Genomic DNA, 23,313 nt, shown 5'->3' with positions numbered 1-23,313 from the left:
AGGTGGGGTCCTACAGCCTTCACCATTCACTCCTTCGGAGTTGGGGTCTTCAACCTCAGCCAGGATTTCTTTTCTGTTTTCTATTTTATCCAGCCAGTATCTGAGGTGGGTCATCAACAGAAGCATGCACGGGTCTCATGTTTTAGAGAGAGAGGCAAATGCAGACTAATGAACAAAGAGGTGCTCACAGGCTCGCTAAGTCCTAGGAAGGAAGTAGACAGGACATACAGTGACGAACAATGGTGATGTTCAGTGGAGACCTTCCAGGGGTCTCCCTGTAATGTGACATCTGAGCTGAGATGAGGGGTGAGGAGGAATCCGCATTCCAGGTTCAAGGAACATCATGGGGACAGGTGTTGAGGTAGAAAGGACCAAATATCCTCCATGTCGAGCATGGTGGTCTGAGGAGGATAATGCAGGACATGAAGTTGGAGAGGCGGGCAGGACCCAGACAGACCAGTCTGAACTTTACTGGTTGCGGATTTTACCCCAGGTGCCATGGGAGCCAGCAGGACTTGGAGCAAGGGAGTAACGTTTAAACTGTGTGTTGAGAAGGTTTTAATGAGCGTTGAGAATGTTAGTCTACGTGAAAGGTGTCAAGCACCAAAAATCATATATGACCTGATTTATGTGCAATATCTAGACTCCATTATGTGAAATAGCCAGGCAGACCCAGAAAGACAGAAAGTAGGTTCATTTGGCCTACTGGTGGGGGTGGGGTGGTGAAATGGGCAGTAAATACTTTAAGAGTCCAGAGGTTTTTTTTGGGGGGGGGTAGGATTGAAAATGTAAATTTGGTTGTGGTTATGGTTGCAGAATATATCAGAACTCATTGAATTGTACACTCTATATAGGTGAATTGTAGGTTCTGTACATGCTACTTCAATAAAGCTGTTATTAAAAAAAGATTGATGCCGCCTGACAAACCCGCTCCATTGTCCTAGGCATCTGTCACCAACTTTGCAGCTGTGCGGGCCTTTCTCCACTCTCCTTGTATGTGAACATCCCTTTCATCAGCTGCTGATATTGTCAGCTTCTTGCATCAAACTGAGACAGGCTGGGACCTGGGACCCCTTGCTGCAACGTTTGCATCTGGACACACCTCTCCTCCAGCAACAAAATACAAAGAAACTGTATGGGACTAAAAATAACTACATGCTTGAGCAATTGGGCCAAATTATGGACAAGAAGATACAAAGAGACCAAGAAACCCAACTGCCCCTTTTGAAGAGTCCAGAGTGAAAGTAGGCGGTCAGGAACAAAAGCAGATACTGCGCATGCCCCCCGCCCTCAACACCACCTAAGGGGTCGTCAAGCCACCTGTCATCCTTCCAGCCCGACCCCTGGACACACCCCATTCTCACCCTGGTGCTTGTTCTCACTCCCCCTGCTGAAGCAGGGGGGATAAGGCCTTGCCTGAATTTCTTGCCTGGCCTTTGATCAATTTCTGTTGAAGGAGGCGAAGAACTCTGGAGGGTAACAAAACCCTCAGGTCTTCCAATCTCATACAGGCTTCAGTACTGTCCTTCACATGGCTCACATGTGTGTGTGAGTGTGTGTGTACATGTGCTCAGTTGCTCAGTCATGTCCAATTCTTTGCAGCCCTGTGGACTGTAGCCCACCAGGCTCCTCTGTCCATGGGACTCTCCAGGCAAGAATACTGGAGTGGGTTGCCATTTCCTCCTCCAGGGGATCTTCCTGAACCAGGGATCGAAGCCATGTCTCCTGTGTCTCCTGCATTGGCAGGCAGAGTACTTTACCACTGCACCACCTGGGAATCCCAGAGGATCGGACAGACTGTAGTTTTTCCATGGATATCTCAATGGACTCAGGCAAACTGGAGGTGACTGTGTTGCGTGTTCATCTCCTCAAGGTAGAACGTGCTCCTGGGTGGTATTGACACTCAAGCAATGAGTGCAGCTTCCAGGTTGCTCCTGTGGCCGCCACCTGGTCCACACTCTTGAGTGGCTTGTCTGTAGCACCATGAACTTGAACTTGCTGTGTGTCCAGGAAACTGGGTTCAGGGTAAGCATGCCAGTGACAATAGTTTTTAGCCAATGTTTGGTTTTTAGACCAAATCTAATTTATAGTTTTGGAAAAATAAACTGTGCTGGGGGTGGGGGAGAGTATAATTCACTGGGCAAAGGACAGTAAATTCTTTTCTCATCTTTCACGTGTTGCCCCCCTCCCTCCCGTCTCGGTCCATGGTTCCAGAATTGGATACAGCGGTTTGGTTACTGAATTACAACACCGGCCTTGGAAAGTTCACATTTCTTTTACCCCAGAGTATTGTGGCTTGCTTTGTGTTCATCTTCACAATTTTTTTTTTGTTTGTTTTTAGCATCTGAACACTTGCCTTGCTGTCTTTGTTTAATAACAACGGTTATATGTCTGTGTACGCACACACAGAGCTGCAGACGTCTACATCACTGTTGAATTTCTTTCCTGCCCTCGGTGTTATCTTTCAAGTTTATCATACTTTTGGGGGTTGGGGGCAAGGGAAGGGGAATGCAATGCTGAGCTCTTATTACATTCTGAATTTTCATCATCCCTGTAGACCATCAGTTCTTTGGTTGATTCTGATTCGCATGTCAGTGCTTTTTCAGTGATTTAGAGCAGTATAAGTATCTTCCCCAAATGATGGTTTCAGACAACAGTAACTTCTGTCCTTTCCCCTGTCCCCACTCTGGTCTGCCCTTTGAGGCTGGACTCAGGATGCTGGGGGCATAGCAGGCTGCCCTTTCACAGCATCAGAAGTTGTGCAGAGTCTGACACAACTTCAGACAGGGGAGGGGACAGGGGAGGAGTTGCCAGACCTGCAATCTTGGAAGCCAGAGTTTCCTGGTGAAAGTCTTCAGCTGAGTTGCATTCTTTCCTAGTTCATAAACCTCAAATGAAGGCAGCTCATCTGACTGTTGTTTTCTGGGTAACTTGAATCCTTGAACTCCTATTTTCACTTTCTTAAATTATCCTGGCATGGATATATTTGCTATTTCCAAGTTTTGTTTCAGTCATAAATCCATGTATATAGTAAAACCCAAGGAGTTGGCTGGCTATTTGGTTCCATCTTCTGATGTCCTCAGAGTGATGTAAGTCTTAGAAGAGGTTGGTTACTAGCAAGAAACTTGGTTTGCTTTAGAAACTTTGGTTGCTTCTCCATAAGACATCAAAGCTACATTCTTTTGCAGCTCTTCCATGATGTGTGGACCAGCCTCTCCTAAATGTTTAAAAGCACAGACTTTAAAAAATAATAATTTATTTATTTTAATTGGAGGCTAATTACTTCACAATATTGTGGTGGTTTTTGCCATACATCTGCATGAATCAGCCACAGGTGTACACGTGTCCTCCTGTCCCGAATCCCCCCACCCCCTACCTCCCTCCCCATTCCATCCCTCTGGGTTGTCCCAGTGCACCGGCTTTGTGTGTCCTATTTCATGCGTTGAACTTGGACTGGTGATCTATTTCACATATGGTACTATACATGTTTCAGTGCTATTCTCTCAAATCATCACACCCTCGCCTTCTCCCACAGAGAAGTCCAAAAGAGTCCCAACAGAGTCCAAAAGTCTGTTCTTTACATCTGTGTCTCTTTTTGCTGTCTTGCATATAGGGTCATCGTTACCATCTTTCTAAATTCCATATATATGCGTTAATGTACTGTATTGGTGTTTTTCTTACTGACTTACTTCACTCTGTATAAAAGGCTCCAGTTTCATCCACCTCATTAGAACTGACTCAAATGCATTCTTTTTAATAGCTGAGTAATATTCCATTGTGTATATGTACTACAACTTTCTTATCCATTTGTCTGCCGATGGACATCTAGGTTGCTTCCATGCCCTAGCTATTGTAAACAGAAAAGCACAGACTTTTATTTTGTCTTCAGTATTTCTATTTTTTCAGCTTGGTACCTGCCCCTCTCCTCCCCACCCTAGATAGTCAGCAGAGTGTCCCTCCTCCTCAAAATAAGCTGCTCCATCCCATGAACATAGTGAAGAGGCTTTGTTGGTTCGCAGTTGAGCTTCTAGTATCCCTGTGACTGCATCTTTGGATGTGTTTGGATTTTAAGCAGCTTCTGCTTTCAAGGCGGCGGCAGCCTTGGGCATGACTTCGTATACTCACAGCTCTAATGAGGGCAGAAACCCTGATGGAATTTTTCTCAAGACCAGATTCTTTCATTTTGATGATTGTCTTTGGCTCTAAGGAGGTTTGGGATTCCAGTTCCTGAGCAATTTATTTCCTTTTTTATACTCTGCAACTCTAAGTGCAGGTATCAGTACTAAGTGGAGAAGTGTAGACTTTTAGATCTGAAAAGTACTGAGAGAGCTTTTTAAAAATTTATTATTTTTTTAAGTTTATTTTTAATTGGAGGATAATTGGTTTATGATGCTGTATTAGTTTCTGCTGTACAAGAGCCATGTGTGTACATGTATCCCCTCCTACTTGAACCTCTCTCCCACCCCTGAGAGTTCTTTTCAGACATTATCTTTAGTTCTGGTCCTCTTTTTTCAAATTATATTTAACCAGAAGCCTGGTAGGATGACTGAGAAAATCAAAGAAGTGAGTAAAAAGTGTGTGGGGGTATCAGTCTTAATGGAAGTCTGTTAGTTCACACGAGGGGCCCAAGAACTGGAAATAAAGTGATTTTGCTAGTGTTGTGCATGGCAGGACAGGGACCAAAGCCAGGTGAGAAACCAGGTTCCCTTCATTAGAAGGGAACCTTAGGCATTAACCTTAACCATTAGGCATTGGTTACCAGGGGCCATGGAGAAAGAATTGACCCAGCAAAAGGGCCCAAGGCAACTGTTTGGGGTGATAGAAATGTTCACATCATGATTGAGGTGTCATTACATGGCTGTATGTATTTGTCAAAATTCATTGACTTGTAAACTGAAAAGGGGTGAATTTTGTTGTATATAAAGTGGATAGAAATTGTAAGAGGTCTGGACTTGCCTGGTGGTCCAGTGGTTAATACTTCACGCTCCCAGTGCAGGGGTTCCTGATCTCTAGGTCAGGGAGCTAGATCCCACACGCTGCAGTGAAGACTAAAGATTCCCCGTGCCACAACTAAGATTTGGTGCAGCCAGATAAATAAAAATAAAATTATTAAAAAAAAATTGTAAAGTGTCTCCTAAAACATGTTCAGGACTTTTTTGGGGTGAGAGGAAGGGAGATAACATTTTTTTTTCCTGCTTTTTAATTCGGTGTAATTATATCAAGTGATTCTTCTAAAAATACAAAAAGAAAGGAATCAGAGTCACCTCATTCCCAGTCTTGTTTGTTTTTCCAGTTGGCAGATTTATCATCCCTCAGAACTACTTACTCGTTGCTGCTGTTGGTTATACCAAGGCTTGGCGCACCTTTTCTGTAAAAGGCCAGAGAGTAAATATTTTAGGCCTTGGAGGCATTTGGTCTCTGTCTCAACTACTCAGTTCTGTTACTGTATCTCGAAAGCAGCCAGAGACAATATGTAAACAAAAGAGCGTGGCTGTGTTCCCATGAAACTTTATCTCCCAAACGGAGCAGTGGGCTGGATTTGGCCCATCAGTTGTATTTGCCAGTCTCTGAGTTACACCTTTGTTCCTTTCAGAGAAACTCAGGGTGTTTTCTCCATCATCAGCAGAAGGAGGAATATTATAGAAAAGTAGGATTGTAGAGGTGTTTGGAAGAGGACAGTTCTGAAAGTCTTGGAATGCCCTGCTAAGCTCACGGATTTGGATCTGTTAAGCAGAGGATGGTTTTTGCTCAGGGATTGTGGAGGCTGAACTAAGGGGAAGAAGGGACTGCACAGGGCAACCAGTTTCTAGATGAGTGTAGACACCCAGGCAGCTGTGACAATGAGATGAGATGGAGGGCTCTGGTGGAGGCCCTCTCAACTCAACATTGAGAGGGCGAGAATGCAAAGGCCTGAAGACTGGAAGTCCTGGGGAGGAAGAATCTGGAGGAGGAGGAGGGGGATGGCTCCCACTTTCTAGCTTGGACAACTCTGTAAGTCTTGGAGTCATTGACCAAAATGATCAAAGTGGGGGAGAAGCAGGCTTGATGAGAAAGATGAGGAGTTCAGGTTTGAATTGTTTTGAGTTTTAGATTAGTTAAAAGAACCTGGGAGGCATCACTGTAGAGATCTGTGGCTTTCAGGCTTTTTGTTTTTCCTTTTTTTATCACAATGGACAGCATGTGGGGTCTTAGGTTCCCCAGCCAGGAACTGGCCTGTGCCCCCTGCAGTGGAAGCACCACTGGCCCTCCTGGAAAGCCCCTGTAGCTTTGAGATTTTTGATGGTGCTTTCCCAGTGCACACATCAACAATACATGGATACTTAACTATAAGCAATTCACACATTCTGCTGGACTAGTGTGCATATTATGAAACCTAATATAAGAAATTTACTGTTCAGTTGCTAAGTTGTTCCTGACTCTTTGGGACCACATGGACTGTAGCACGCCAGCCCCTCCATCCTCTGCTGTCTCCTGGAGTTTGCTCAGATTCATGTTCATTGAGTCAGTGATGCTGTCTAACCACCTCATCCTTTCCCGCCTCCTTCTCCTTTTGCCTTCAATATAAGAAGTGTGCTGAGTTGCTTCAGTCGTATCCAACTCTTTGGGACCCTATGGACTGTAGCCCATCAGGCTCCTCTGTCCATGGGGCTTCTCCAGGCTAGAAATCTGGAGTGAGTTACCATGCCATCCTCCAGGGGATCTTCCTGACTCAAGGATGGAACCCTCTTCTCCCGCATTGGCAGGTGGATTCTTTACCACTAGTACCACCTGGGAAGCCCCAATATAAGAAATAGGCATTTCCAAAGGGGTAAGAAATATTTTTTTTTAAAAATCACAAAACAAATACCTGTTTAATGTGTGACTATTCATTAACATGAGATGTGATACTGTATTTCTCTTAGATTTGGTCATGATTAGGTTAAAAGCATCAGTTCACCCCTTGTAATAGTTAGCTTGTGCTTGGGTTACCTTCAGTGTGCAGTTCATTCTGCTTTTCTTGCTTTTCAGATCAGTAGGGGAAGACAGAGGATCTTGAGCCGAAAAAGAGAAGTCATGGCTGTAGTTTCTCTCCTTAAAGTGGATACGGGATATTATGATAGGGGAGAAAGAGGATGGCTTGGGAGGAAACTGGCTTCTTCCAGGTTGAGGGGAGGAACTGTGCTTCCATCGGCAGGTGCAAAGGCTGGCTGTGCCCTTTTGTCTCAGGCTGTCCCTGGGGCTGAGACAGGCTGGGACCCGGGACCCTTTGCTGCAGTGCTTGGACAAACATCTCCTGGAGCAACAGAATACAAAGAAACTAGAAGGGACAAAAATAAGCATGTGCATGCCCAATTGGGGCAAGTTATGGACAATAAGATACAAAAAGACCAAAAACTCCCAACTGCCACTTCTTGAAGGAACTGGGAGCAAAACAGGGTATTGCACTTGCCCCCAGCACACAGGAGCACCAAAGTGCTGGGCAAACCGCTAATCCTCCCCACCAAACCAGCCCTGGACCCGCCCCTACCCTCCCTCCATATAAGGAACCAGCTTGCCCGCCTCGGGGAGGGAGTAAGGGGACATGTTACCTGTTTTTGCTCCCCTTGCTGCAACAGGGGCCCCAATAAAGCCTTTCCTGAATTTCTTGTCTGATCTCTTATCAATTTCTATTGATTAAGGAGGCCAGACACCATGGTCAGCAACAGAATCACCTCCCTTTCTCCTTCTAGAGACACTGGTTGTTCTTTTGACTCATTAAGAAAGGCCAGTGGGTCAAAGGCTTGTCTGATAAAGCAAAAAGTATTCCTCAGTCCTTTAACTGAGCTAAAACTCAGCACACCCTGTGTTTCAAACATGGTGTTACTGCCGGAACTCGGACAGCTGTACCTAAACCACTGGTATCAACCAGCTTTAAACTTAAGGCCAACAAACCTTGACAAAACGGGGTGACAAAGAACAGTAATTCCAGAAGCATAGAGTTGGGTGGTAGGTAGTGTTATTATCTCTGTTTTACAAGTGAACCAACTGGGCTACTTGTTCCAGGTACTCAGTTAGCAGGAAGTGGACGGAGATTGGACTCGGGCTCTTAACCGCTGCCCTCTTGGCTTTTCTGACATAAATCAGAGAACAGTATTTTTAAAAATCATGAGATGTTTGTTTTTTTCCTTTTTGCCTTTGGGATTTCTTTGAGAGTGTAGGATTATTTGCAGGTTTAAGAATGGGGCGAGTCTGGGTGTCTCTCCCTGCGGCTTCCATTCTGTGGGAACCCTATCCTTTTCCTTCGTGGTTCTTTTCACATTGAATTGTGTGTTTAATTTAATTTGTATAAATGGAATGTCTTTAATCTAATTTTGTGTAATTATGTCTTTCTCTCAGCTCTGCTAGACTTTCTGTAAGTTCCTTGAAGCAAAGAACTGGTAAATAGATACATTTGACAAATAAGTTAAAGTGCAAGGTGTATTACAAATTCTAAAACCGGTTCATTTTAAATTGGGGATTTTCCCCTCCTTTGTGGGACTGCATAATAGTTTGATTTGGCTGTTTGTGAATGTTTAATTGTATTCTAAACAATAGGATAACTGAACAATAGGCCATGATGTATTGGAATAATAAAACTGGAGACAATACTATTTAAAACATAGCATATTCAATATATGTGTCCCTTGAGGGGAAAGTCTTTTTATTTTTGAAGTTTTTTATTGAGGTATAGTTGATTTACAATGGTGTGTTAGTCTCGAGTATGCAGGAAAGTGATTCAGTTATACATATATATGTATTTTTCTATTCCTTTCCAGAGTCTTTTCCATTGTAGGTTATCATAAGATATTGAATATAGTTCCCTGTGCTATACAGTAAGTCCTTCGTGGTTATTTATTTATAGTACTGTGTCTATTAATCCCAAATTCTTAATTTATCCCTTCCTCTTTGGTAACTATAAGTTTGTTTTCTTCATGAGTCTCTTTCAATTTTCATCGTATCTTTTTTTTTATTCTACATATAAGTGATATTATTTATTTACTTTTCTCTGACTTACTTCACTTAGTATCTCTAAGTTCATCCATGATGCTGCAGATGACATTGTTTCATTCTTTTTTATGGCCGAGTAAGGGGAAAGAGTGGAAACAGTGTCTGACTTTATTTTTGGGGGCTCCAAAATCACTGCAGATGGTGATTGCAGCCATGAAATTAAAGGACGCTTACTCCTTGGAAGGAAAGTTATGACCAACCCAGATAGCATATTTGAAAGCAGAGACATTACTTTGCCAACAAAGGTCTGTCTAGTCAAGGCTATGGTTTTTCCAGTGGTCATGTATGGATGTGAGAGTTGGACTGTGAAGAAAGCTGAGCACCAAAGAATTGATGCATTTGAACTGTGGTGCTGAAGAAGACTCTTGAGAGTCCCTTGGACTGCAAGGAGATCCAACCAGTCCATTCTAAAGGAGATCAGCCCTGGGATTTCTTTGGAAGGAATGATGCTAAAGCTGAAACTCCAGTACTTTGGCCACCTCATGCAAAGAGTTGACTCATTGGAAAAGACCGTGATGCTGGGAGGGATTGGGGGCAAGAGGAGAAGGGGACGCCAGAGGATGAGATGGCTGGATGGCATCACCGACTCGATGGACATGAGTTTGAGTGAACTCCGGGAGTTGGTGATGGACAGGGAGGCCTGGCGTGCTGCGATTCATGGGGTCGCAAAGAGTCGGACATGAATGAGCGACTGAACTGAACTGAACTGAATATCCCAGTGTGTGTGTGTGTGTGTGTGTGTGTGTGTGTGTGTGTATCACATCTTTATCCGTTTGTCTTTTGATGGGCATTTAGATTGCTTCCACAGTGGGGAGTCTTTAAGTCGCTCTAGATTCTGTATTTGGGCAGGTAATCACATGGTGTTTCTACTTGGTAATTCTACTACATCTTGGGGATCTTTTGATTAGTCGAGGTCAAATCATTTATAGTCCTCTGAATCCTCCAGGAGATGCTGGACATTTTGCAGGCAAATGTTCTGCTGTTTTCTTCACTTCTCTCTCGTCCTATCCAGAAACGTCTTTACATCTCCCATATCAGCCTCCTTCTTTGTGTCCAAAATATTTACTTAATGCTCTGAAGCTATTTCTGAAATCTTGTTTCTTCAGTGGAACTTTTTACAGTTAAAAGAGAAACCTGGCCTCATCTTTCTTTCTACTTACTATTAAAGGATGGAGTTTTGTGAACACCTGTGGTGCGTGTGGTCCTGCACTTTAAATGTAATGGACTAGTTTATTCTCCACATGAGAAGTCACGTGAGCCGGTCTCATTCTCCTATTTTGAGCAAATAACTTGCTTGGCACAGTAAACATGAATCGTAATTCTGTTGGTCACTGGGCCTTGCTTATTTTAGGAAAAAGTTTATCACGTGTGGATGAACATGAAGTAAAGTATCCTTAGGTTTGTGTTGGTTTGTTAGAGCTGTCATAACATAGCCCCACAGACTGGGTGGCTGAAACAACAGGAATTTGATTTCTCCAAATTCTGGAGGCCAGAAGTCTGAGATCATAGTATTCGCAGAGATGGTTTCTTCTGAGGCCTCTCTTCCTGGCTTGTAGAGACCTTCCCCTATATGTCTTCACATGTTCTTCTCTGGGTACGTATGTCTCCTTTTCTCATAAGAACACCAGTCATACTGGGTTTGTGTGCTCAGTTGCTCAGTCGTGTCCGACTCTTTGTGACCTCAGGAACTGTAGCCCACCAGGCTCCTCTGTTCATAGGATTTTCCAGCCAAGAATATTGGAGTCAGTTTCCATTTCCTCCTTCATATTGGGTTTGGGCTCACCCATATGACCTCGTTTGACTTAATCAACTCTTTAAAAACATTACCTCCAAGTTCAGTAATGTTCTGAGGTACTGCTGATTAGAACTTCAACATATGTATCTTGGGAAGATTGATTCAGCTGTAACAGGGTTTAAATGTTTAATATGATTGTCCTAAACATCTATTTAAAGCTTAAGTGCAGGCAAGGAAAGAGAACATTCTGAAGGAGGGGAGGGTATAAGATATTGAATCAATCTGGCTTAAAACTGGCTAAGTAATTTAGAGTAAAATTCACAGTGATTAGTCTTTTGTTCATACTTTCCCAGTTTTGGGGGTCAATGAAATGTGAAGTACCTTCTCAGGACCCCTGGGTTTCCATGCTTCTGTTTTAACAGCTGTGATTAGACCTTACTCCTTATTTAGGGGCAAGCTTGGAGAGGAATTGTTATAGTCCCATGTTTGCTGGGTAGAATGCAAAAGGATTGGGGCTTGTGTCAACAAACCTTGATTTGAATTTGAGCTCTTTTCTTCCATATTGGGCTGAAGAAAATGGCTAACAAAATCGTCCTCTTGGCATTGTAGCAGCTATGTACCCGTGGACAAGGTACAGAATCTCCATGAGCCTTGATCTAGTCATCCATGAAATGGGAACGGAGTTGCAAGGAGGCTCTCCTTGTCTCTAGGACTATCACTGTTGTGCCCTGCAGATAGACTCTGCACCCTTGCAGACCGCCCTGGGTACCCTGGACGGTGACCCTCGATACCTGCTGGCTGGTGTGGCCTCCACTACCTGCTCGACTCACATGCAATGGAGGCCCCCGGTGGCTCGAGGCCATCGAAGTGGAGGTGGGTTTATATAGTTGCCACAACCTCGCTGCTGTGTGACAGAACCCCTCTGTTAGACAGATGTCTCTTCAGGGAGGGTGGGTTAGACTAGTTACTACTAGTTACCGTAGTAACTTGTTACCATAAAATTAATTTTTTCTTAATCTCTGCTTCAGGTATTTGATAGTCCCAAATGGTTATTAGGACTCTGTTTCTCTTTCTACATCTTATCAGGAGGCAAATGGTGAAAGTTTTTGCCACTTTAAAAACTTTCAAAATAGTGGGGCAGAGATATCACTTAACACATTTTGAGTGCTAAATGGACTCTAGATTTTGAGGTTCGTGGACTCTAGTATTGCCAAAAGTAAGTGCCAGACCTATGTCTACTTTCCTGGTTCAGAGTACCCACATAGAGAGCTTTCGGGAGGGGTAAATGAAGTGTGTGTGTGTGTGTGTGTGTGTGTGTGTGTGTGTGTGTGTGTGTGTGTGTGTGTTTAGCGGGGGAGGGGACAGCAACATGCCTTCCACATACTTTTTCAGGTTAAATTGAGTTTTCCTCCTTTGTGTGGGATTGAATTTATATAAATCTAGTCTTTTAAAACACTCAGGTGGCTTTTATTAGGCTTGAATAGATAAACTGATTTAGAGTGAAATATGCTAGTAAAACCATTAAAACATATTGACAAGAGAGTTCTCTATAAAGGAATAAAGAATCCCAAGTTCTATTGGGCTTACCTATTTCAATCATTGTATAAGAATATTAAAATACAGCCCTGTTGGCCATAGTATTTGACCTGGAAAAATTCCCATAAGTGAACCCATTGAACATTGTCTTTGTCTGGCTCCACTCCTGAAAGCTTCTCCTCTGGGTTCTGTATTCATCAGAACTTTTCATTTGCAAGGGACAGAAATTCAACACAGATAAGCTTAAGCTAAAACGGAAATTTATTTTGATATAAGTAAAAATATTCTGGGGTTAGAAGTATCTTTAAACAGGATTAGATCCAGGGACACGTAGGATATTACTGGGGTATCTTCTTTGCCTCAAATGGATTTATTAAAAAAAAAAAAAAAATCAGAAAAGTGACTCCCAAAATCCCTAAGACTGTATCTTTATGACTTCTAATTGGAAAAGAAGAGAGAGACTTTGTCTTCGTTTGTTCACATATCAAATCTTAGGGGAGATTTTGATTGGTTCTGCTTGAATCACATGTTCATCCCTGAACCTATTACTGTCTGGTGGATAGAATAGTGTGGCCAATCACTGTGGCAGAGCATCTTCATTGGCATGTCCACTGGAATCACATGGGCTGGGGGAGGGCTGATGTTCCAGAGAAAGACTGCTTAGCCAACAGACAAATGTATGTGTAGCACAGATAACTAGCTTTTCAAACCACCAGGGGTTAGTGTTTATTCTTCTAGCTAGAAGGGAATGGAAAGATAACTGTCAAAATTGTGGGATCCATCTGGAAATTTAAGCTGTGATTTAAATTTAAAATTTAGATTTAAAACTTGTTTAAGAAGATGAGAGCACACTTGATTGTGTGGACCATCAAATAGTGGAGCATAACCGGTGATTCCTGAGGTTGATTTAAATGTGGGCATTTTTTGGAGTAAGGGAACAAAGTGACAATAATGGATTGTTTTGCTTTCTCGGTAGGCTTAGATGATTGCCTGCAGCAGTATGTCCACAAGTTTGAACGAGAGAAGATTAACGGAGAGCAGCTGCTACAGATTTCCCACCAGGATCTCGAGGAGCTGGGTGTCACACGCATTGGACACCAGGAACTTGTGCTGGAGGCTGTCGACCTTCTCTGTGCACTGGTTAGTTCAGGAAAAGGTGATCTGTACTGCGATGATGGTTTTTTAAGGGTCTCACCTTTTAAGTCTCCTTGGTTTTGCTATCTTGCTTGTCATCATTTTCTTAATGATCCGCTGAAGTAGAGCATGAGCTGAAGATAATATCAGAAGGGAAGAAAAGAAATAATTTTCTAGGAAGAGCTGGCAAACAATAGCCTGAACCTTCAATCTGGCCTGCTGTCTATTTTTGTAAATAAAGTTTTATTGGGACACAGCCATGCCCATTCATTTAAGTGTTATCTGTGACTACTTTTATGTTACTGTGGTAGAGTTGGGTAGTTGTTTCAGGAACAGTGTATCCACTTAAAGCTGAAAATATTTGCTCTCTTGGCCTTTACAGAAAACGTTTTCCTTTTATGGAAAAAATTCTGTATTCATTTTATTTTCCTATCTTTTATAAAGAATAAAAAGATGAAGATGGTCCTGAATGAACATGTCATCTTCTCCATTGAAATGACAAATGGGGTTTGATTTTTTTGGTCTGTTTTTGTTACGTAAAAATCATTTTTATATTTTACAGATATTTTTGATAGTTTAATAACTGATGCTGGTGCTTGAAATATTCAGCCTATGAAATGGCAGCTGGATGGGGAAAAAGAAATGTGAACTTAGTTACATTTCGCAGTTGACTGAGTTTTGGCTTGAACATGAGTGAGTTAAATCTGGCCAGGTTCTGACTCTTCATTGCATCTGTGATGTGGCGAGTATTTATAGCTCTTTTAGGCGTGGGCTAAAACCACCTCCAAGGGCATCGTGCTTATAAACTGGCTGGCATAGGGTGGGATCCACGTCAATTGTGGTGCCATGCAAAGGATGCCATTTCCTTAACTGTCTTGCTTTGGACAAAGTCGGCAGCATTCGGACTGCTCTGCTGTGAACCTGAGCCAAGGGCATATACAATTACATCACTGAGAATGGTGGGAAAAAATGTGCTGCCTATTGCTTGCCATTGGCAGTCCGCGTCCCGTTGATTACATAACACTTGCTGCATTCTGCGTGTTCTTCTTAAAATGGACAGAGCCTTGTCTTCTGCTCTGAGATGCCCTACACTTGTTTAGGAAAGTAACGGGGGAAATTGTGGTTGATGAATGAGCTGCCACCAGGGACACGCTGTGGCCAAGTGGTGTGAGCGCTGGCCTGGGAGGCAGGGTTTTGCATTTTAATCCAGGCTCTGCTGCACACTCTTGGCTCTGTGACCTCCAGGGAGACCGCAGTGTCTGTTTTCCCCATTTGTGCAGTGACACTCCCTTAGATGTGAAAGCCTACACTCTGTAGCAGCAGAGTGAGGAGGTTTTTGCTGAGGGCATATGGGACAGGGGTGATCAATTTCCCGTTTGGAGCCTCAGTAGGAGATGGGCCCCAGCCTCCCTTCTTCAGCCGGTGACCTGTCCAGCATCCACCAATCAGGGAGTCAATCCACCCCAAGGTGGGCCCCCCTGTGGTCCTCACATCTTGGGGGCTTCATGCGTGGGGCTGCGTCAGGAGCAGCAGGGAGATTGTCTTTGACTTCAATCCCTGGGGAAAGTAGCCTGGTTCTTCCTGGATGGGTCCAGCTGCTACATGGCCTTCTGGCTTGGTTCTGGAAGTGGCCATGGCCCCAGGACAGTGCTGAGCAGCTCGATCAAGGTGTCCATCCTCCGTACTAGCATGCCAGTCTGCTTCTCTAGAGCCTGGTGCGAGCTTTTAGACACAGCTGCCCATCACACAGGATCATGTGTATCTGGGCAAAGAGAGGTCAGAGGGATGGGGGCGGGAGTTCGGGGTCGGGGAGACTTCCTCCCTGCCCCACAGAGTACGGCAGCAGAACCAGCATTTAGCTGTGTAGTAACACGTAGGTGTTTTGCGCTGCCCAGAAGATGTCCTAGTCCTGTTTATGATTAAAACTTACGTGTTTCATCCAGTAAGACATGTTTGAGTTTACTCATGTTGCGCTTTCTGGGAACATTGCTTTTTGGTCTTTTTCTGCTGTTTCAGATCATCTCTTTGGCTTTGCGGTAGGGCTTGGAGGGCAGGTAAATTACTTTGAAATCCACAAGATGGAAGGAGAGGAGGCAGGATGGACTACAGGCACATTGTGGATGTCAAGCAGGATAATTAACATAACAGCTGCCTCTCTGCTTCCCCTCCCTTCTCTACCTCTTAAAATATTAGACTAAAGTGAACAAAGCTGGAGAAATGCCAGAACCTAAAGCTGTGTTTTATCTCCTACAATTTCCTTCTAATTTCCTTTGTAGACAAAGTTTTGACCTCAGACTCTTTCTGGGCATGTTTCGTGTAGCAGAGTGCCAGTGAATGCATTTGACAGGAGGGTCATGGAAGGGTCTTAAATGAATGTGCCTATTTTGAGTCAGGGAGGGTTTTCGAGCATTCAGTAAAATATCTTTAGCCTGGCTATAATCTCCTTTTAAAATATTCTTATTATAATACATCTATTTATTATATCAATACCATGTTTAATCCATTTACACCATATAGATCTTTGTATATTTAAACAAGAGTATATTTAATAAGTGTATATTTAAATAACTTCTTTGCCTTAACTAGTCCATCCCTGGGACAGTTAATATGTATTTGCAATTGTCCCTGGTATTATGAGAGACATTTCTATGTAAACAGTTTAGTGGATGTTGATTTTATGATGGACAGGAAATGAGTAGAATTAGAAGCAAGAGAGGGAGGAAAAAACAAAAACACTGGAAAGTTTTGGAAAGAAAAGGGCAGATAGAATCTATTGAACCTAAAGTAAGGAACTGCTATTAAGATCCCAAAACCAGCAAACAGATGGGCCACTGGTTCTGGTTCTGGATACAGAACAAGGGGAACTCCCTTTTGTGAACACTGGCCTTAGCTGGCTAGAGTGGCTTAGGAGAGAGACTTGTTTTCTGAGGCAGAACCAAGACCACTTCTCAGGACTGAGTTCAGAATCCAGTTTTTCTCCCTCTTATCTGGGGCAGGGGGTGACTGGGACAGGCTGTAGAACTGCTTTTGTCCAGTAGCTGCTACATGTGACCGTTTAAATGAAAATGAATTAAAACGGAAGAGTAAAATTCAGTTGCTCAGTCGCACAGCTACATTCCAAGTGCTCAGTAGGTACTTGTGGCCAGTGGCTACCATATTTGGACAGTGCAGCCGGAGAACATTTTCATCATTGCAGAAGGTTCTGTTGGACAGCATTCGTCTCTAGGGTGGGATGAAGAATAAGAAGGTACTAATATAACTGTAAAACCCATTTCCTTTCCAGATCAACCAGACCCTAGTTTCCTGAAGACCAAGAGAGGGACAGATATATTTTTAAGGTTGGAGTAGGCTGAGGAAAGTGAACAGAGTTGGAATTCATACACATATCAAGTGATGCCATCTACATATGTGCTTAAAACGAAATACCTGTGATGTGTCTACCTGCCCAAGGGGCTTCTGTGCACTTGTGTACCCCAGAGATGACCCATTATTCATCATTTACCATTCAGCAAAACAGTTTAAAACAATGTTTTAAAGCTTCAATATGTATTCATTTCTTTGGTGCGTGGGGTCTTAGTTGCGGCATGCAGGATTCTTGTGTCATGTAGGATCTTTCACTGGGGTGCATGGACTCTAGTTGTGGCGAGTGGGCTTAATTAATTGCTCTGAGACGTGGGAGGCTAGTTCCCCAACCAGGGATTGAACCCACGTCCCCTGCATTGCAAAGTGGATTCTTAACCACTGGACCACCAGAGAATTACCGCCCGCCCTCCCACCAAATATCCTTTTTGTGGGAGAAATCACTCAAGAAGAGGAATCTTTGCTGGCTGTTGTGTTTACCTTGGTCTTGCTTATGAATGGGAAAAGAAAGTAGAAGAGAAGATGTGCAAGATTTGTCCATAGCGAAAATGTGTGCAATTAATGACACCAGAAGAGCAAACTGCCTCTTTCCCCCTGTCTCATCTATTGTTTCTCTGGCCAGACCATGAAATGACCCCTGATGGATAGCCTCTAATGAAGTGGGATCTTGGTGGAAAGTTTTTAGTACATGTCTAAATTTTTGGAGATTCATTTCATTTCTTAGTTTGTACCTTCTCGATACCTTATCTTCAGTTAAGCAGTTTCTGAAGGAGACAGACGTTAAGGAAAAGGTTAGTGAAAATGATCAAATCTGGTCTGGGAAATTATTCATTTACTCTCATTGTGGGGCACTTAAGTCAATAATCCTTTCCTGATTATGTTTCTACAGTAGTTCTTTGGAACTAATATAATCAGTTTCTTGTTTTCTTATTGTGGAATAGGGTGGAAGGGGAAGGCATTTTCCTTTCTTCCTTTGTTCCTTCTTTACTGCTTCTTAAAATCATAATCTATGTAAAAAAAGCAGAACTATAGTGACTGACAGGAAGAACATCAGAAGTTGCTGGGGACGAGGGGTTAGGGAAAGTGTAAAGTGGTGTGAAGGATGTTTGGGAGTGATGCAAGTGTTCTATAATTGTCATTGTGATGGTGCTTATGTGACAACATACATTTGTTAAAAGTGACTGTGTTGTGCATTTAAGATTAGTAAATATTATGCATCATAAAGTATACCTTAATAAAGCCTATTAAAATATCTAAAGTACCTTAAAAATAGAATTATAATCTGTCATACTACATCTGTTCATCCTTCTAGTCCCATGATTTGTGGGAAATGAAAAAAAATTTTCATCTCAGTGGAAATGAAAAGAACCAGTTAACAAGCTACATTCCTCCTTTAATATTAAAAGTGGTTGCTTAATAGAAGATGGAGGTTTAAAATTTTCTGTAACACTAAAATGCATTTAATCCTCTTTGAATTAAAGAAATAAATGCTGTACAGTAATAAATACTGTACAGTAATAAAGGTTCCAAGTAATTCATGGTGACACTAGCCATAGAAAGCTGAGCTTCCTGCTCTTAGTTCAGAACTCCTGCCATAAGTTGGCAGGCTGAGTAATTAACTGAATAAGGGAACAGTTCCTTTTGATCATAGTCACAGGTCCTTCAAACAGGCTGCGTCAGGTGGCTATTTATCCATTCAGTTGTGAGTCTTTGATTCTCTAAATTTCAAAAGCCATGGTGAAAATCCATGTTTTTATTTCCGTCTTCTCTATTAAAGGATGATGCCATGTTTTGGTTTCCAGAAAATGACAGTGAAAAAAAAGAATGGATGAATGTAAGGTTTAGATGGAACATTCCTGTTGATACAGAAGACTCATTTTTGTTACGAAATTTAGATTTTTGTAAAAACTTGCAAAGAGTTTTCAGTTAATGCAGCTGAAGAGTTTTTGTCTTTATATTTGTTCTGAATTTTTTTCTATCTAAATTCTTTTATTTTTTTTTGGCTGCGCTGTGTGGCATGCAGAATCTTATCTTAGTTCCCTGACCAGGGATTGAGCCCATGCTCCCTATAGTGGGAGCATGGAGTTCTAATTACTGGACCACCAGGGAATTCCCTCTATCTAAATTAAAATTTTTTAAAAAATTTTACTAAGAAGTAAGATGCCACATAAATTTAAACTTCACATAAAATCTAATTAGAGTTAGAAATGTTTTCATTCAGGGTATTGTCTTTTGTTACTGTTACTATTTGCTATTGCTCATTTTGCCAAAAGAAAAAGTTCTCACAGACTCCCTGGTATATTTATACTTTATGTATCTTGGAGCCATTGCTCACCCCTCCCGGAGACATTAGAAATGGGGGCTGTAAGAGAAAAAGACTGTATAATTTCAATACCTTAAGACCGTGAACTTTTTGTACCTTATTTAATGTCCCTGGATATGTTCCAGTGTCTGTCTCCTAGTTTATAGTCTATGGTAGCTAGAATGGAATTTGTATCCTACTGTTGTGTGAAAATTGTATAAATCTTAATTATGTTGAATTGGTTCATGTTGCTTTTCAGGTCTACTATATCCTTCTACTTTTCAGTATATTAATTCTATTAATTTTTGAGACTTTGAAATTGAAACTCCAACTAAAAAAATCTTATTTTACTACTTAAAATATAATCATAATATATAGAGGAACTATATGTAACTTTGTTCTGTGTTTTCCAAGTCTCCTGTAAATGTTGTCATGCTTTCATAATTTAAAAAATAAAAAAGTGGAAAAAAAAAAGAAATGAAGGCGGTAACAGAGGAGGGGCGAAAAGACAGGCTAGATGCAGGGGGGACAGAAGCAGCAGTTAGATCCAAAGAAAATCTGCTGGCCTTCCAGAAGGGTGAGGTTCCGGACGGCCGAAGCCTGTCAAGGAAGCTTCTAACGTATCACAGGGAATGGAGCGGGTCAGGATAGAACTCAGAGAGGTTAAGTTTGGGCTGGATCCGGGGTGACTGGCCACTCTTCTTTTTCCTTGTCCCGTATCCATCCTGTTTTCTGTCTCATCACTTTGCCCTTTCTTGGACAGGGGGTATGGAAGTGGGGATATATGGCTTTGGGATCCAAAGCTTGTACCTTGATGCAGATCACCTTGGTTAGATTCTACCGCCTCCACGGATTAGCTGTGTAACTTCGGAGAATTTATTTAATGTCCCTGTGCCACAGTCTGCTTACCTGCAGAATATAGATAATACCACTTCCACCTTCATAAGCTGTTTGCCTGTGATAATGTTTGCCAAGCACTTAGCCCAGTTTCTGGCATAACATGTTCGATAGTGTTGGCCATATATTATGACCAAATTTTACATGGTACCACATTCTTGCTTCGGGATGCTATTGACATAGTTTAATATACCCCAGAGATATTTATTTATTTATTTTTGTTAAAGAGTGATGGAACACCAATTTAGGACATGTACATGAAATACTGAAATTCATCCCTCCCCCCTAAGGTTGTCTCAAATTTCATGTTGTTTCTTGGGATTTGTTCTTTATCTGGAAGGGAGTTGTTCAGTCACGCAGTCTTATCCAGCTCTTTGCGACTCCATGGACTACCGCATGCCAGGCTTTCCTGTCCATCACTGTCTCCAGGAGTTTTCTCAGATTCATGTCCATTGAGTCGGTGATGCCATCCAACCGTCTCATCCTCTGCCGTGCCCTTCTCCTTTTGCCTTCAATCTTTCCCAGCATTAGATTCCAATGAGTCGGCTCTTTGCATCACGTGGCCAAAGTATTGGAGCTTCAGCTTCAGCGACAGTCCTTCCAATGAATAGGCAGGGTTGATTTCCTTGAGGGTGGACTGGTTTGATCTCCTTGCAGAGAAAGGAGTAGTCTAGGGCAATATTGTCATACACAATGAATTTTTTAAAAGCACCCACATAGGTTGAACGTTGTTCAGAGGGAACAGAGATTAGAAGCTCATGGGACAGAAATGACCTTTCAGGTGAACTGGTGTTTCGACAGTGCTGCTGTGTTTCTGCGTGAGTTTCATTTGATGGACATTTATCTACTCACTGACTGCTTTATGTCTGCTGTCCTGGAAGAGCAGTTCTGAGGGATGTATGCAGAGCCAAGCTCTGGTGGACCATGTATCAGTGAGGAAGACAGTGAACAAGGTGGTCTAGAGATGACGGAGAGGTGATGGGCTAGAGAGTGACCTCAGGAGAAACTTGGCAATATCTGGAGACATTTTTGTTTGTCACAACTGGAGAAGGGATACTACCGATTTTAACAAGTGGAAGCCAGCTAAACATTCTATGGCTATAGGAATCCTACCTTACCATCCAAGCAGAGAATTATTAGATTTTAAATGTCAGTAGGGTCCAGGTTGAGAACCTGCTCTAGATGGTCCTGGAAGCTTTGAAGAGGAGGGCATATTTGAGCTAATTAGGATGTTAATGGCCTTCCCTGGTGGCTTAGTGGTAAAGAATCCGCCTGCAGTGCAGGGGATGCTTAGGAGATGTAGGTTTCATCCCTGGGTCTGGAAGATTCCCTGGATAAGGAAATGACAATTCACTCCAGTATTCTTGCCTGGGAATCCCATGGATAGAGGAGCCTGGCAGGCTACAGTCCATGGGGTTACCAAGAGTTGGATATGACTAAGCAACTGAACACACAAGATGGAAGTGATAAGAAAGAGCTGTCTTTGACAAAATTTGTGGGGGAAGCATTTTGGGAAGAGAAACTATCGAGAATAAAGTTCCTGAGGCAAGAGTAGGCTATGGAAGTAACGGAGGGAAGGCTGGTGTGGCTCATGTGGGTGAGATCAATACTGCGAGTAAATCATGTAGGGTTTTGTGGCTGACATAGGAGTTGTTCAAGTGACTCAGTGGGTTTTGAGTTATTATGAGAGTTTGGACGTTGTTGATTGTTTTGAATTTTTCCCTTTGATTTTGTTTTCCAGAATTATGGCCTTGAAACTGACAATATGAAGAACTTGGTTTTGAAACTGCGAGCGTCCTCCCACAATTTACAGAATTACATAAGCAGCAGGAGGAAAAGTCCAGCTTATGATGGGAACACCTCCCACAAGCCCCCCAATGAGTTCCTGACTTCTGTGGTGGAGCTCATAGGTGCTGCCAAGGCCTTGTTAGCTTGGCTAGACAGGTAAGTGATGGTGTGCTTTACTGTCCTGTGAAAGGAGGTCTGAGGCACGTAGAAGTCTGTCCTTTGCCTCAGGAGTTCAGGGTCAGTGGTCCATTTTAGGGTCCCTTTGGAAGTTCTGGAGAAGGTGAGTAGCAGGAACAGATTAACCTCAGCTTAGAGAAGACTTGAGCTTTACTGAGGTTAAACGTTACTGATTATCTGGTTCCATGAAGGCTATTAGTTGACTTTTGAAGGGATGTTCATTCCCTTGGCTCATTTTTGGTTGGGTTTTAATCTAGAACTTCTCTGTCTCTTTGCTATTCAGATTCCTATATTGTGTGTTACTTAGGAGGAAACTTACATAACAATTTAAACTGGCTTGTTGTATATTGTGGTTGTTAATACACGGTGTGGGATCCTGGTGGCTTCAGTGTTTTCACTTTTTTTTTAAAGAGAATTTTTATTGCTTTCTAGGGCTCCATTTACAGGGATCACTGATTTCTCAGTGACGAAGAATAAAATTATTCAGCTTTGCTTGGACCTGACCACTACAGTCCAGAAGGTCAGTGCATCACTGTTGTTTTCTAAAAGTTTTTTCCTTTTCCCTTTTCTTCAAAGGATTTACATTCAGGTATGAAATACCAGTCTGTATTTCTCTCCTTCTTCCCCACTATTCCCCATCAGAGCTAGGGAGAGATGAAAGGCTTTAAATTAGATGTGTTATACAGATAGTTTCTGTAAAGAATGACCAGTGGCCTTTACATCAAAGATTGCCTTCTTTTGTTTCAAAATAGTTGACCTAATAAGCCTGTGCTTTCTCTAAAATGTTAGAACACTAAATTTTTAAAAAATAGAAATTCTGGAGTAACAACATTTCACCCTAATCTTTGGTCTGAGTATGTTATTGTTCAGTTCAGTTCAGTTCAGTCGCTCAGTCGTGTCCGACTCTGTGACCCCATGAATCGCAGCACGCCAGGCCTCCCTGTCCATCACCAACGCCTGGAGTTCACTCAGACTCACGTCCATTGAGTCGGTGATGCCATCCAGCCATCTCATCCTCTGTCGTCCCCTTCTCCTCCTGCCCCCAATCCCTCCCAGCATCAGAGTCTTTTCCAATGAGTCAACTCTTCACATGAGGTGGCCAAAGTACTGGAGTTTCAGCTTTAGCACCATTCCTTCCAAAGAAATCCCAGGGCTGATCTCCTTCAGAATGGACTGGTTGGATCTCCTTGTAGTCCAAGGGACTCTCAAGAGTCTTCTCCAACACCACAGTTCAAAAGCATCAATTCTTTGGTGCTCAGCTTTCTTCACAGTCCAACTCTCACATCCATACATGACCACTGGAAAAACCACAGCCTTGACTAGATGGACCTTTGTTGGCAAGTAATGTCTCTGCTTTTGAATATGCTATCTAGATTGG

The 23,313-nt window shown here is 42.5% G+C and overlaps 1 protein-coding gene across 4 annotated transcripts in view; it reads left to right on the top strand.

The window, feature by feature from the left end:
* The window catches only part of CNKSR3 (CNKSR family member 3), a 106,136-nt gene that overhangs the window by 51,125 nt on the left and 31,698 nt on the right, over positions 1-23,313 (top strand). For 2 of the 4 annotated variants that reach the window (XM_070376899.1, XM_070376896.1), the window contains exons 2-4: positions 13,254-13,417; positions 21,712-21,914; positions 22,368-22,455. In XM_070376899.1, the coding sequence (XP_070233000.1) occupies positions 13,254-13,417; positions 21,712-21,914; positions 22,368-22,455 (455 nt within the window). Of the gene's footprint in view, positions 1-11,595; positions 11,615-13,253; positions 13,434-21,711; positions 21,915-22,367; positions 22,456-23,313 lie in introns of those variants that run through there. The other 2 variants (XM_070376897.1, XM_070376898.1) reach the window with 2 other exon arrangements.

This window comes from Bos mutus, chromosome 9 (assembly GCF_027580195.1).
Source record: "Bos mutus isolate GX-2022 chromosome 9, NWIPB_WYAK_1.1, whole genome shotgun sequence".
NCBI classification, from domain to species: domain Eukaryota; kingdom Metazoa; phylum Chordata; class Mammalia; order Artiodactyla; family Bovidae; genus Bos; species Bos mutus.
Note: the sequence above shows the minus strand (reverse complement) of the source record. Positions and strands in the feature narration are given on the sequence as shown.